The sequence below is a fragment of the Diaphorina citri genome, unplaced genomic scaffold (genome assembly GCF_000475195.1).
Source record: "Diaphorina citri unplaced genomic scaffold, Diaci psyllid genome assembly version 1.1 scaffold562, whole genome shotgun sequence".
Taxonomy (NCBI): Eukaryota; Metazoa; Arthropoda; class Insecta; order Hemiptera; family Psyllidae; genus Diaphorina; species Diaphorina citri.
This window is the reverse complement of record NW_007377996.1, coordinates 15,009-30,955: the sequence shown is the minus strand read 5'-3', so window position 1 is coordinate 30,955 and position 15,947 is coordinate 15,009. Positions and strand designations below refer to the sequence as shown.

The window sequence follows — 15,947 nt, the reverse complement described above, 5'->3', positions numbered from 1 at the left end:
CAAGCGACTGAGTCGCGGTCTGCCTCCGGTCTGGTAAACCGGAGGGCGCGGGTTTGATTACGGCCGGGACATGGATTTTTTTTTCTTATAGAATTTGACGACATATGTAATATTGGAGCTCTAAGGGACATGTGAATTGCATTAATTCGTACCTTTGTTTCAGCTGCTGCAAAGGATCTGAGTGAGGTCTACAGTTCACAGAATTACTAGTTAAAAATCTCAAATAAATGAGGATAAAATTCCATGCCTCGGCTGGGATCGAACCCACGCCCTCCTGCTTACCAGGCGAGCGCCTTGACCACTACGCTACCGAGGCAGAAATAAAGTTAAAGTTGCATACTTTGAATATCTTTCCAGAGGGCTTATAATTTGAATATCTGTCATCTGCCTACCACACCTGCTGGTATTGTAGGAATATGACAAAGGATTTTGTTCTGACTTACTTGAAGCTTTCTAACACCCATATTTATGAACAAAATGCTGGCTCTTAAGTTCGTGCTAAGCATAGTCTCAAGGAATTTGATTGGTCAATTTTGACTTGAGACTGATCTAAGAACGATCATTCTTGTTCATAAATACGAGTGTAAGACTTCATGATATCTGTAATCGATGTTTAGCGATTGAAGATCTGAAGTAGCTTTCTCCATCAGATTTCACGTCACTCGATCCCCAAACAGGAGCTCTAGGGTTCGATACTTCCACTAGCTCCTGTCCATCGTACATACAATCCGTATACATAAGGCCAAGTAAAGGCCGTCAGGAACAAGAGGGGGGAACAAAATGGCGGCCGACATTTTCATTTTTCTCTCCTGTTCAAGCAATCATGAGAACACATATTATTAACCCAGAGTGGTTGTTGAGAAAACATGCAGCTCATAAGTTACCTTATGTGGGGGAGGGTCTATTGCGTGCAGGGAAATACTGTATGTCGCTTTTTTTTCCATCAAATAGCTTGTAGTGTTACGACTACTACTGGCTATCTCCTGACAGATATCACTCCTGATATTATTTGTCCTGTTCGTAACATCTCCATTAACATTCTTTCACTGACATTATCTGATATAATGAGCAATAACGATAGTGAAGGAAGCTAGAGGTTTTGTTTTTCCTTCCAATTAACTCACTAAGGGATGTCTAGTGTCTTGGGTTTATCACAGCGATTTCCAACTAGCGGCCTGCGGGCCACATGTGGGCCCCATCCAAGGGGCCCAGGACTTGTTTTTTGCTCTTTTACTATGGGGTGGACTACGAAAATTGAGCATTTACCCCCAATCCCCTCAAGAAAATGCTGGCTACGGGCCTGCTCCCCTGTGTATATGGCCCGCGAAGTACCTGCCAATGTAGCATGTGGCCCGCATACACATTGGATTGTAAACAATTACGAAATCCTACACACATCAAAATATCAGAATCATTTCCAAAAGTTGGCAGATCTGATACGGAGAGAAAAAATGTTCAATTTATACTGGTAAAGGTAGTAATAATGTATGGTTAGCATGCAAGTTGCGAGTAATGTTTGAAATATTGGCAAATACCTTTAACATCTCTAATGAAGAAGGAAAAAAAGTATAAGCACAATAATGCAAATTTATTAGACACAGTTAAGCGTAAGAAATATGAAGTTGGTATACTAAAGAATTGCAACAGTGGATTGAGTAAAGTAGCGTACCACGATCCACTGTCCACTCAATCGATAACTTATCTACTTTTGGATTGTAAACAATTACGAAATCCTACACACATCAAAATATCAGAATCATTTCCAAAAGTTGGCAGATCTGATACGGAGAGAAAAAAATGTTCAATTTATACTGGTAAAGGTAGTAATAATGTATGGTTAGCATGCAAGTTGCGAGTAATGTTTGAAATATTGGCAAATACCTTTAACATCTCTAATGAAGAAGGAAAAAAAAGTATAAGCACAATAATGCAAATTTATTAGACACAGTTAAGCGTAAGAAATATGAAGTTGGTATACTAAAGAATTGCAACAGTGGATTGAGTAAAGTAGCGTACCACGATCCACTGTCCACTCAATCGATAACTTATCTACTTTTTTAATTCCTAATTCTAGTATCAGTGCTTCTACAGAGTCATCAGTGTCTACTCTCAGCAAACATGAGCCGTATTCTTCAATCTCTTTTTGTCTGGTGATATGTAAGTCTGGGGCGACCAAACAGTCAGGAAGACTTACAAAGGAAATAGGTTTTTTTTTTTTTTTTATTCTAGTATCAGTGCTTCTACAGAGTCATCAGTGTCTACTCTCAGCAAACATGAGCCGTATTCTTCAATCTCTTTTTGTCTGGTGATAAGTCTGGGGCGACCAAATAGTCAGGAAGACTTACAAAGGAAATACGTTTACATCTACAAAATTTTGACCATTTCACTGTTGTCCTAAGTAATCTGACTGTAGTTAGGTATGTAGTTTTACTCTGTCAGAATTAATGTAGAAATGAAGCACCATTTTTCTTCACAATTTTAATTTTCTACATATGTATTTCCAATTGGTTAATAGTCAGTCCACTTGGTCTTGGTCAATCAAAAACACAGTTATGAATCGTGTTGACTTTTATTTCTCTCCATTAAGATACCCAAGAATCCCAAGGTTGCTATCAATTTGTTTGTGATCTTACATTATTTGCTTAGTTTTGAGTTTCTCTAATTCTTCTTTCTTTCTCTCGGTTTCTCTAGTTTTTACTTGGCCTGGAGCACTGCCGTGCGCTAAGATCCGCAAAATTAACCCAATTCTATAAATTCACCAAATATCAAACTAAGTCAACTGATTTTGAAATGGTGGATGTGACAATTTTACGAGTATACTTCATCAATAAAAATAGTGGATGCGCCATGTTCACGAGGCTGGTCGGCACTACGACATCCTTCCTCAGACACCCCTAGTTCGCCACTGGTAGTAGGATATGTAAAATACGAATGACTCAGCAACTATGATGACCTCAATACCACTCCACTGGCTCCTGACAGATATCATGCTGGTCGGCACTACGACATCCTTCCTCAGACACCCCTAGTTCGCCACTGGTAGTAGGATATGTAAAATACGAATGACTCAGCAACTACGATGACCTCAATACCACTCCACTGGTTCCTGACAGATATCACTCCTGATATTATTTGTCCTGTTCGTAACATCTCCATTAACATTCTTTCATTGACATTATCTGATATAATGAGGAATAACGATAGTGAAGGAAGCTAGAGGTTTTGTTTTTCCTTCCAATTAATTCACGAAGGGATGTCTAGTGTCTTGGGTTTATCACAGCGATTTCCAACTAGCGGCCTGCGGGCCACATGTGGACCCCATCCGAGGGGCCCAGGACTTGATTTTTGCTCTTTTACTATGGGGTGGACTACGAAAATGGAGCATTTACCCCCAATCCCCTCAAGAAAATGCTGGCAATGAGATTCTCTCTTGTCCTCCATTTTATCTTCTAAACAGACCATAACTTAGGTGGAACACCATTTAACGTGATATCGATGTATAATTATATCCCATTAGTATGAAGGTATGTATGCAATTTTTTGTATGATATTTAAATTGAGTTTCCATAAAATCAAGGTTTCTAGGGGGAAATATAGAACTGTCAATGAATGAGATTCTCTCTTGTCCTCCATTTTATCTTCTAAACAGACCATAACTTAGGTGGAACACCATTTAACGTGATATCGATGTATAATGATATCCCATTAGTATGAAGGGATGTATGCAATTTTTTGTATGATATTTAAATTGAGTTTCCAAAAAATCAAGGTTTCTAGAACACCTCTTATGGGGGAAATAGAGAACTGTCAATCGCAATTTTTTGTATGATATTTAAATTGAGTTTCCAAAAAATCAAGGTTTCTAGAACACCTCTTATGGGGGAAATAGAGAACTGTCAATGTATAGCGTAAAATCATTCAAACTTATAGAAGAAATGACAAAATTCAAAGGACATTTTTAACAGTTCTCAAATTTTGATGAAATTGTCCCTTGTCCCAGATTTCTAATCTATCGGCTCAGTAACATCAGAATCTCCAAAATTTATTTCAAACTTGAACTTGGCCTGGAGCACTGCCGTGCGCTAAGATCCGCAAAATTAACCCAATTCTATAAATTCACCAAATATCAAACTAAGTCAAATGATATTGAAATGGTGGATGTGACAATTTTACGAGTATACTTCATCAATAAAAATAGTGGATGCGCCATGTTCACGATTAGGTTCAATACTTACTGTTTTGGTGAACTTTACTGTTATTGCCGGTGTTGAATTTCGCAGAAAACTAAGTCAACTGATTTTGAAATGGTGGATGTGACAATTTTACGAGTATACTTCATCAATAAAAATAGTGGATGCGCCATGTTCACGAGTGGGTTCAATACTTACTGTTTTGGTGAACTTTACTGTTATTGCCGGTGTTGAATTTCGCAGAAAATACATGTATAATCAGTATGACCCAAGAATGTGAAAAATTCCTTGCCAGCTTTTGGATTATGCTAAGAACAGCTTGTCTCGTAAAATGCACAGTTTGTTGACTTTTACTATCAACGTCGCATTTTTTTCCATCCTGACTTGGATTGTAAGTGATATCGATGTATAATGATATCCCATTAGTATGAAGGTATGTATGTAATTTTTTGTATGATATTTAAATTGAGTTTCCATAAACTCAAGGTTTCTAGAACACCTCTTATAGGGGGAAATATCAAACTTAGAAGAAACGACAAAATTCAAAGGACATTTTTAACAGTTCTCAAATTTTGATGAAATTGTCCCTTGTCGCAGATTTCTAATCTATCGGCTCAGTAACATCAGAATCTCCTCTGTATAATACATAATAATTATTTTTTTTATTTGTATTTATTAAAGTGATAATAATTATTATAAATTTGAAAAGAAGAAAAAAAAACTATAAATTTAAGTTGGAAATATTTAGGTAGAGGTAGGTAAGGTATAAAACCTGCTAAAACTCTTGGCATCATAATTCAATTCAACAAGAAGTGTCAAAACAGCTCAGCTGATTCTGACTAGAATGTAAAGGATAATAAATCTATTTACTACTCACTACTCCTATAGGATGTGGGTCAATGAAATGAAAACAATATCAAATATATATCCTAGTTGTCAAACATGAAGAGTAAAGTGCACATCATCCTCAAGTCTTGATAGATAGATAAAAAACAAAACATTTATTTATTTGATACGGCACAGCATAGCTCTAGCAATAGCAATATTCAGTCACATTCAGTGTAAAATATACACCACGGCTACACGGCATATTCCTCAAGTCTTGATAGATAGATAAAAAACAAAACATTTATTTATTTGATACGGCACAGCATAGCTCTAGCAATAGCAATATTCAGTGTAAAATATACACCACGGCTACACGGCATATTATTATTATTCCCCCCATCCCTCCTCTGTATATTATACAGCAAGTCCCATTGCCATCACGTGATTTATTGACTCCACCTCTTGACAAAAACCCGGTAAGGTGCGCACAAATAATTCATTTTCCAATGCCTGGTGCGCATGTTGATGACTGCGCAATCTTGTGTGCTCGTTGATTGACAGTTAGCAGGAGGCTGCTACGCGCGCAGGATCGCACGTATGTCAAAACACCTGACTGTCACATTTCTTTCTTTATCATCCCTTAGTTATAAAGTGTTTTTCTTTTTGTTTTTCCTGTAAAAAGGGCAATAATCATTTTTCATTCGTGACATCGATTCGGTTAATCCGGTGTTCTTGAGACAACGTCCCGTCTGTTTTGTTGTTTCTAACCTTGTCAACTTAATCATGTCGAAAGTGCATTATTTGGGCCTACAATGGTCCTTCCCGCTCCGCGTTGTTTTGAAATGATAACAAAAGTTCGTTAACTGATAAGAAAGTTCAAAATTTGATCTGAAAGATCCCACCGTACTCTATTTGGATATACGAAGTGATTCGATTTGGCAACCCGTGTATACTATAATTTATATGTTTTTTTTCTTTTTTTAATAAAAACATAAATATTTATCTATTTATATTTTTTACATAACTATTCATAATAATAATAATTATTCTAAGCAAACTTTTATAAATAAAATTATCTCATTTTCAACATTAGTATACTTATAAACAAAAATTTACAAGATATCAATCTATTTCAAATTTAACAGAATTATAATACAATTTTACATTGCTATTTTTAATATTTCAAAATTTGCACTTGCTGTCCTATATACCGCTCGTATACTTTTTTTACATTTTGAATAATTTTATATTTAATTAAATATTCATTTATTAGTAAATTATAAAACGTATACTTTTTTCTAAATTCGTATTATTTACATAAATATTATTAATATACTGACTAGTGATTTTTACTTATCGTGTGAGTGTTTGTGTTTGTGGTATAATATTGAGATTTATCTAAAAAATAAAGTGATTAATTAGATTAGAGTTCATTGGATTCAATCTAATTCTCACTAAACCGATTTCAAATTAATTTAATTAATTTTGTCTTTTTCTGTGTGTTGGATTTCACTTAATCTCTCAAGCTGGATCTTGCAATGGCTCAACCTAGAGTAAGTTATTATATAATTTTGACTATTATTATAGCTTAAATGACCAGTTTGATAATTATTTAAAAAATAATTATAATTATATACTAGTTCTTATATTACTTACATCTAAGCTAGAGATTGTTTGTTTACATCTAAAGTCATCTGATTTCTAGAGTCAAATCAAAACATTGCCAGTCTGCTGTTACTAATCATTCATGTGTAATAAAAAAAAAGTAAAAATGTAAGTAAAATACCTATGTAAAAAACTTTAAGAAGAAATGTACATAATATAAATATTATTACATCATTATTTATGTTTGAAAGAGATAGTAAATTATATACATATTTCCATGTGAGTACCTATGATTTAAATGCTAACATCGGAATGTGTACAGATATCATATTAGTCATAGTAAAGATGTCATGTTATTATTATTATATATGTAGCTATGGTACAAACATTTATATGCGAAGCTAGTTATGAGAAAATCGTTTAAATATAATCCACCAACAATAGGAATATTAATTAAGGAAAACTTTTAATACAAAGATCTTCTAAGTAGACCCAATACCCAAGCTTCATGTCCTAGTAGAATACAACACAAAATACCTACATTTTAAATTCTGAATAAAGATTTAGCACGACATTATAACACTCCAAGTGAAGATATTGTACAAATTTAGAAATCTAATTATTTTTTAGGTAGGTACATCTCTCAGGAAAAGTCCCTAATCACTCGTCGGTCTTACTTTGGAATCTACTCTATTGTACACCACATAAGGGAATCATTGCTCAAACTATTCCCGTAGGTACTCTCGGTATGGGGCCACAGACACAATGTACTGGAAAGTAACTAAATCGAGAACCAATTTCCTTGGTTCGAATTGAACCCACGCCTGTCTGTTTACAAAGCAAACAATCCTGACAACTAAACTACCACGACAAGTACCTAAAAATGCCGTTTCATTCAGATGTTTCTTTTTCCTTTCCTCCTTAGGGTACATTAGTTAGGTACAATATTGAACATTAGTTAGGCTGAGCCACAGACACAATGTAATGGAAAGTAACTAAATCGAAAACCAATTTCCTTGGCTCGAATTGAACCCACGCCTGTCTGTTTACAAAGCGAACAATCCTGACAACTAAACTACCACGGCAAGTACCTAGTTCCATATAACTCGATAAATTTCATGACTTGAACTCCAACCTCCAGATCTGAAGTCACCCTGCTAACCACTACACCACTGAGGGTTGTTTGTCTGGCAATCAAAGGTTGAGTGCGAAGGGACTCCAACCTCCAGATCTGAAGTCACCCTGCTAACCACTACACCACTGAGGGTTGTTTGTCTGGCAATCAAAGGTTGAGTGCGAAGGGCATCCACTCGTAAAAAAGGGTTAGGTGGTAGAAAACGCCTAAGGCGTTAACCTCGCCTAGTGGTTGCCTTCCACTCAAGAGTCTATTATTATTATTATTATTGCCCAAAGCAATTACCTAGCTAAGGCTGATTAAGAGGCTAGATGAAAAACGCCGACCCCGTCTGAACACGGGAAAAGGTGAAGAAGAAGACTTCAACATGTGAATATCCAATATATTCTTCACAAGAGGTGGTCAGCAAAATCAGTGGATCCAGAACATCCACTGATAACACCGAGTATCAACTTATCCGATATATGTATTAATCCAACGGGGAACGTTATCCGTTATCGTTTAGAATAGGAAACCTGGCCATGTGTTTACAAGTTGTCAACGGCAAGATATATTATAAGAGTGGCGGCCATATTGAATTTCTAAGCGGGGGTCACATAGCATCCGAGACTCCTTTTCAAACATTAATCATGGCCTAAATATATCCCTGTGTTATATCATATTGAATTTCTAAGCGGGGGTCACATAGCATCCGAGACTCCTTTTCAAACATTAATCATGGCCTAAATATATCCCTGTGTTATATCTCTTCTATCCCGATATGTTTATCTTTACGCTGTGTCTCATTGAGCAAACGGACAATGGGATATGTAGAGTGGAATTTCTTTGTGATGATTAGGATGGTATGTTTGTTTCAAAATTTGATTTTTCTTGTCTTTAAACAGCAAATTGCTAACCGATTTGCAGCATTTGTTCCAAGTTTCAGTAGGAAAGAGTAAAGAATATTATAAATTCTTTAGATTAGAAATGTTAGAGTTTTTGGTTCCTTCTTTGCATCTTCTTCTAACCCTCCTCAAGTAAAGTCAAGATATTCACCAAGAAAATTTTAAGAGACATTATTCAACAATACGGATGTTAACTTTACAACTACCACTGGATACGAAATCAATCACCACATTAGAAAATGTCAAACCAGAACAAAGTTTTCTGTGAAATCAAACGAAAATGATTCACAGTTTTGGCTCTCACCTGAGCGTTCACGCCTCTAATCTAAAAACAATTAATCTGGCAACTAAACGCGCCTTAATTAGTAAATATTTAACGGACACTAATTAAATTTACAACCATCCTGATCTCACATAATGACTTGCATTCCGCGTGCTTGTGTTATGCACGGAATCATGTAGCCAATGTTTTACATGTAAATTTAGCCCAGGAGTTTTCTTACGTTATTGTGGGAAATAATTTACCGTATGAGAGCTCTCAGTGTGCATCGTTAACACTCAAATGTTACCTATAACCTGATGCACAGGTAGAGGAATGGAACAATCCTAGAGTGCACTTCTACAGGGTGGCATAGAAAATGAGTATCATTTCCGATGTAGAATCAGTACTGGGCTTTTTTAAGACTGTTGAGAGTGTTGAGGCCGCACAGCAATGGCTCTGAAAGAAACAAGAAGATAGTGGTCAAAAGATGACATCGAATCAGTCCGTTGCAGATCTTGAGCTCGGAATAGCAGTCTTTTTTGGCTGTATGAACTTTCATTTGTTCTTGGCATACTACCAATAATATACTCAAATGAAATTTGCAAAAGTTCAACCTGGGAAATATGATTTCAAAATTTTCCGAAAGGGTTTTCTCCAGTTTTACCGTACCCTGTACTTTGGAATAGCTGTACATGCTGAAAATGCAATTGAAGACGACTGAAACATATTTCGTGATACGCTATATTCGTCTATTGGAAACACATTCTTACCTGACTGTGAAAACTATTGTCCTGAAAAAACTATTGAAAATGTGAGTTCCCGACATACATGTGTTCCCTACATGTTGCTATTAGACGAGCATGTAGAACCTCCTGTACATCTATACCAACGGTCACTATCATATATGAAAGAAAAACAGATACGAGAGATCCATCATACATTACATGTGACTAATATGTGATAATTTAGCGTAAAACTTGGTCGAAGAAAAGAAATATCTCTCATAGTTCGAAGAACCAACTTGGTAAAAAAATAATAATAAAAAAAATAATCGTGGAAATGAGTGAACGGGGAGGGGGAATTCACTTGGATTTTTCTGTAATAAAGAATCTAAACCGTGCCTTATGTTGGTAGAACAGGAGCGATTTGCTGTAGAAATGTCCCTTCGTGGATTCCACAAAAACACAAACGAACCTAAGTAAATTTTTATACTTTATATGGTACATATTATTTTATATATGTATGGTATTTTTAATAATACTAAAAGCAATAAATTTGACGTCTCAGTCAATATTTCCCAGGGCAATCAAAATCAAATATTAAAAACAAATCAATTTTGCCGGCAGATCTGTGACAAGCGTCAAAGTACCCTATATTGCTACCTTGAAAATTGTACTAAAAACTATAAAAAATAAAACATCAATAAATGTTGAAATTTTATGGGCTGTTGATCTCAACTTGATCGATGAGAAAAAATAGCCAACAGGTTGACAAAATTAAGGAAGAAACAACTGAGTCTGACATTCAAATTGGATTGGAATATGTACAATTCGTGTGAATGGGTCAGGAAAATCAAAATCAGGCACAGAAATTGAGCATGTTAGTAAGTTCAGGTGCTTTTTTGACGAACTAGATTTTTTCCATTTTTTTTTTTTTCTTCAATCAGACAGTTGGTAATATTTAAAAATTTAGGACCTACATATGAATTTTGAAACATATCCTACCAGACTACATTTGGAGCAGATGATGGCATATCGGTTTTGGACCATATAAAATACCTAGAAAAATGAAAATCAGGCACAGAAATTGAGCATGTTAGTAAGTTCAGGTGCTCTTTTGACGAACTACTTAGATTTTTTCCATTTTTTTTTCTTCAATCAGACAGTTGGTAATATTTAAAAATTTAGGACCTACATATAAATTTTGAAACATATCCTACCAGACTACATTTGGAGCAGATGATGGAATATCGAAAATGAAAATCAGGCACAGAAATTGAGCATGTTAGTAAGTTCAGGTGCTCTTTTGACGAACTACTTAGATTTTTTCCATTTTTTTTTTCTTCAATCAGACAGTTGGTAATATTTAAAAATTTAGGACCTACCTACATATGAATTTTGAAACATATCCTACCAGACTACATTTGGAGCAGATGATGGAATATCGGTTTTGGACCATATAAAATACCTAGGGATAGACAATAGAGAATAACTCGAATATCTCTGCGCCGAAGTTCTTGTTTACGATATCAATCTCATTATTTATCATCTACCAAAAACTAGAAATATGTGCCACTAATAGTAACTAGTTTTTATTTTATATTTTTTTTTCCAAGGGTTTAAGGTTACTGTAAAACTAGTGACCAGTGATGAACAGTGACTAGCTCATAATATAGGGACTGGAATTTGTCTTCATTCCACGAAATTTATTTTTTGAGTGTAGCCTTAGAGATATTTTCTTACGCCATTCTGAAGACGGTAGACACATATTGGAGTTTTTCAGATCATTTCCGTGACTTTGGACAAGTGATTTTCCCTAGTAATCCTAGTATAACAACCAAATTTTCCTTGTAGAGTACAGCCTAAGCGTATGAATAATATGTATTCCATGTCCATGTACTTACTTGGTCTTCACAGAAGCTAAGTACACGATTATAATAGTAACACACCAGCATACCGCAGCTTTGCCGTTACTAACATATTACATAGTATCGTTATGAATTATGTATTTCATATCGATGTAAGTATTTGTAAAACTAAATAGTTATACTTAAGATCAATACTTACCCATGGAGCTTGATTAGGTGCTTTGAAAAATGGAAAGCTAGGCTATTTAGGTACTCACTTACCTTTTCAAAGAGGCTGTTTTCCATCTTGACGTTCCTATTCCTATATTGTTTCTTTCCCTCTTCGTATATATTTTTACGCCCGTTATGACTAGCGCTTGCTAGTATTTGGTACTTGTAACTTCGAGGTTTTCTGGGCTTTTCTTACATTCCGATCTTAAATGTAGCAGAGACATGACAGTACAACCTCGGCTATAGACTGGGTTATATTTACACTACAACAGATTTCATTATAACTCATTATTTATCATCTACCAAAAACTAGAAATATGTGCCACTAATAGTAACTAGTTTTTATTTTATATTTTTTTTTCCAAGGGTTTAACGTTACTGTAAAACTAGTGACCAGTGACTAGCTCATAATATAGGGACTGGAATTTGTCTTCATTCCACGAAATTTATTTTTTGAGTGTAGCCCTAAACTTTAGAGATATTTTCTTACGCCATTCTGAAGACGGTAGACACATATTAGAGTTTTTCAGATCATTTCTCTGGAATTTGTCTTCATTCCACGAAATTTATTTTTTGAGTGTAGCCCTAAACTTTAGAGATATTTTCTTACGCCATTCTGAAGACGGTCGACACATATTAGAGTTTTTCAGATCATTTCTGTGACTTTGGACAAGTGATTTTCCCTAGTAATCCTAATATAACAACCAAATTTTCCTTGTAGAGTACAGCCTAAGCGTATGAATAATATGTATTCCATGTACTTTCATCTGTCCAGATAGCTTTTTCTGGTAGCCCTTTAGGTTCTACATCAACCCTCAAGCGTTGTACAGTCGTTCGCGGGACACCCTGTATATCCTAGTTGTCAAACATGAAGAGTAAAGTGCACATCATCCTCAAGTCTTGATAGATAGATAAAAAACAAAACATTTATTTATTTGATACGGCACAGCATAGCTCTAGCAATAGCAATATTCAGTGAAAAATATACACCACGGCTACAAAAGTGATTTTCCCTAGTAATCCTAGTATAACAACCAAATTTTCCTTGTAGAGTACAGCCTAAGCGTATGAATAATATGTATTCCATGTACTTACTTGGTCTTCACAGAAGCTAAGTACACGATTATAATAGTAACACAGCAGCATACCGCAGCTTTGCCGTTACTAACATATCACATAGTATCGTTATGAATTATGTATTTCATATCGATGAAAAAAAATATTTGCTCGGAATTTTTCAATAGAAAACGAAGAGCACAAGTCGAAGAATGAACAAATCAACAAATCTACATCAGTACATATTTTTTTCCATCATTTTTTTTTTTTTTTAGTCAACGGAAAGTTGATTGCTATTCTCCGACCAATGTGTGGTATTAATTGAAGCATATTATTAATAACTCGATTCGCAATAACTAATTAATAATTTTCTTCAATAAAAGGTTCGTCTGGGAAGTGTATAGAATCCTAATATTAAATGTAGCAGAGACATGACAGTACAACCTCGGCTATAGACTGGGTTATATTTACACTACAACAGATTTCATTATAACAAATCAAAAGGTATAAACATGACAAAAATAGTTTGCATTTCGTTGGAATTACATATATGCAATATTGAAACTGTTTCATTTAGCTAGGTAAATTATTTAACACCTTTCCGTGAATTGTTAATTTCTATTTGGTTTTCTTGTGAATTCTGATAAGATCTTATCGATATCTTGACCTGGTGTTATTTAGAATAATGGATAAGTAAATCAAGTAGGTAATTATAAAATAGTAACATTTACTTTGTACAGGCTTACATGTCACAGGGTCGATACTACATAATTATTTTGTTCCTATATGTATTATTGAAATGTTGAATTTAGTGAATATTTTGATGGTTTAATAGAATAACTCGATTCGCAATAACTAATTAATAATTTTCTTCAATAAAAGGTTCGTCTGGGAAGTGTATAGAATCCTAATATTAAATGTAGAAGAGACATGCCAGTACAACCTCGGCTATAGACTGGGTTATATTTACACTACAACAGATTTCATTATAACAAATCAAAAGGTATAAAAATGACAAAAATAGTTTGCATTTCGTTGGAATTATAGGCAATATTGAAACTGTGTTTCATTTAGCTAGGTAAATTATTTAACACCTTTCCGTGAATTGTTAATTTCTATTTTGTTTTCTTGTGAATTCTGATAAGATCTTATCGATATCTTGACCTGGTGTTATTTAGAATAATGGATAAATCAAGTAGGTAATTATAAAATAGTACTTAACATTTACTTTGTACAGGCTTACATGTCACAGGGTCCATACTACATAATTATTTTGTTCCTATATGTATTATTGAAATGTTGAATGTAGTGAATATTTTGATGGTTTAATAGTTGGGTAATTAAGTGTTCATTGAGTTCAAAGTTGAGGAACTAGGTATTTTAATTACCTAGCTATAGATGAATAACTGTATACTACTTTACAATCTACATTATTTTAAATTGATCCACGGTTTTTATTAATACTTAGGTAGGTAGGTACTGAAATTATTTCAAGTATTGTACAGCAGTAATGAAGATGTCAAACTGGATTGCCTGCAATTAAGATAGTGCAATTAAAAGATCACAACACACCATTTTTGACATCTCTGACAGGTAGAGGAATGGAACAATCCTAGAGTGCACTTCTACAGGGTGGCATAGAAAATGAGTATCATTTCCGATGTAGAATCAGTACTGGTCTTTTTTAAGACTGTTGAGAGTGTTGAGGCCGGGCAGCTAGTCTCTTTATTTCAACAGGTCAAAATGGCACCGTTGTAGGAAATTTGATGCTCATCACAGCAATGGCTCTGAAAGAAACAAGAAGATAGTGGTCGAAAGATGACATCGAATCAGTCCGTTGCAGATCTTGAGCTCGGAATAGCAGTCTTTTTTGGCTGTATGAACTTTCATTTGCTCTTGGCATACTACCAATAAATAGGTACTCAAATGAAATTTGCAAAAGTTCAACCTGGGAAATATGATTTCAAAATTTTCCGAAAGGTTTTTCTCCAGTTTTACCGTACCCTGTACGTTGGAATAGCTGTACATGCTGAAAATGCAATTGACGACGACTGAAAAATATTTCGTGATACGCTATATATTGGAAACACATTCTTACCTGACTGTGAAAACTATTGTCCTGAAAAAAACTATTGAAAATGTGAGTTCCCGACATACATGTGTTCCCTACATGTTGCTATTAGACGAGCATGTAGAACCTCCTGTACATCTATACCAACGGTCACTATCATATATGAAAGAAAAACAGATACGAGAGATCCACCATACATTACATGTGACTAATATGTGATAATTTAGCGTAAAACTTGGTCGAAGAAAAGAAATATCTCTCACAGTTCGAAGAACCAACTTGGTAAAAAAATAATAATAATAAAAAAAAAAATCGTGGAAATGAGTGAACGGGGAGGGGGAATTCACTTGGATTTTTCTGTAATAAAGAATCTAAACCGTGCCTTATGTTGGTAGAACAGGAGCGATTTGCTGTAGAAATGTCCCTTCGTGGATTCCACAAAAACACAAACGAACCTAAGTAAATTTTTATACTTTATATGGTACATATTATTTTATATATGTATGGTATTTTTAATAATACTAAAAGCAATAAATTTGACGTCTCAGTCAATATTTCCCAGGGCAATCAAAATCAAATATTAAAAACAAATCAATTTTGCCGGCAGATCTGTGACAAGCGTCAAAGTATCCTATATTGCTACCTTGAAAATTGTACTAAAAACTATAAAAAATAAAACATCAATAAAATAAAATAAATATCATATACATATGAAAGAAAAACAGATACGAGAGATCCACCATACATTACATGTGACTAATATGTGATAATTTAGCGTAAAACTTGGTCGAAGAAAAGAAATATCTCTCACAGTTCGAAGAACCAACTTGGTAAAAAAATAATAATAATAAAAAAAAAAACGCTGCTTTGGGCTGACATTTGGTTTTGGCTACAAAAATTTAGCAAGGGAAATTTAGGCTGGTATCCTAACTGTTAAGTGCTCCAGCCAGACTTATCTCATAAAAAAGAGGAACATCCCTAAAAATCATCCCACTCTAAGCATAATTTGCCTACACTACTGTTATTCAATGCGGGCCCAAGTTATCGCGAGCCGAGTGTTAGATTTTCGTTATATTGACACAGTTCGACATAATTGACATAGTCTAGCAAGGTTGTAGT

At 34.7% G+C, this 15,947-nt stretch overlaps 1 protein-coding gene, 1 long non-coding RNA gene and 1 other non-coding gene across 4 annotated transcripts in view; 1 reads left to right on the top strand and 2 right to left on the bottom strand.

Moving 5' to 3' along the window:
• Positions 1 to 9,964, bottom strand: part of LOC113467833 — a 37,314-nt gene extending 27,350 nt beyond the window's left edge. Inside the window, exon 1 of one of the 2 annotated variants that reach the window (XR_003391772.1) lies at positions 9,212 to 9,964. Coding sequence is in view for 1 of the 2 variants with exons in the window: in XM_026824265.1 (XP_026680066.1) it covers positions 9,168 to 9,191 (24 nt within the window). In the remaining variant the exon portion in view is untranslated. Of the gene's footprint in view, positions 1 to 9,167 lie in introns of both variants that reach the window. The other variant, XM_026824265.1, reaches the window with a different exon arrangement.
• Positions 245 to 316, bottom strand: Trnat-ggu. Its single transcript has one exon. It is a non-coding gene; the product is annotated as a tRNA-Thr (tRNA).
• On the top strand, positions 8,432 to 15,117 carry LOC113467834. The gene is made up of 2 exons (XR_003391773.1): positions 8,432 to 9,229; positions 14,351 to 15,117. It is a non-coding gene; the product is annotated as an uncharacterized LOC113467834 (long non-coding RNA).
• The last annotated feature ends 830 nt before the right edge of the window (positions 15,118 to 15,947 follow it).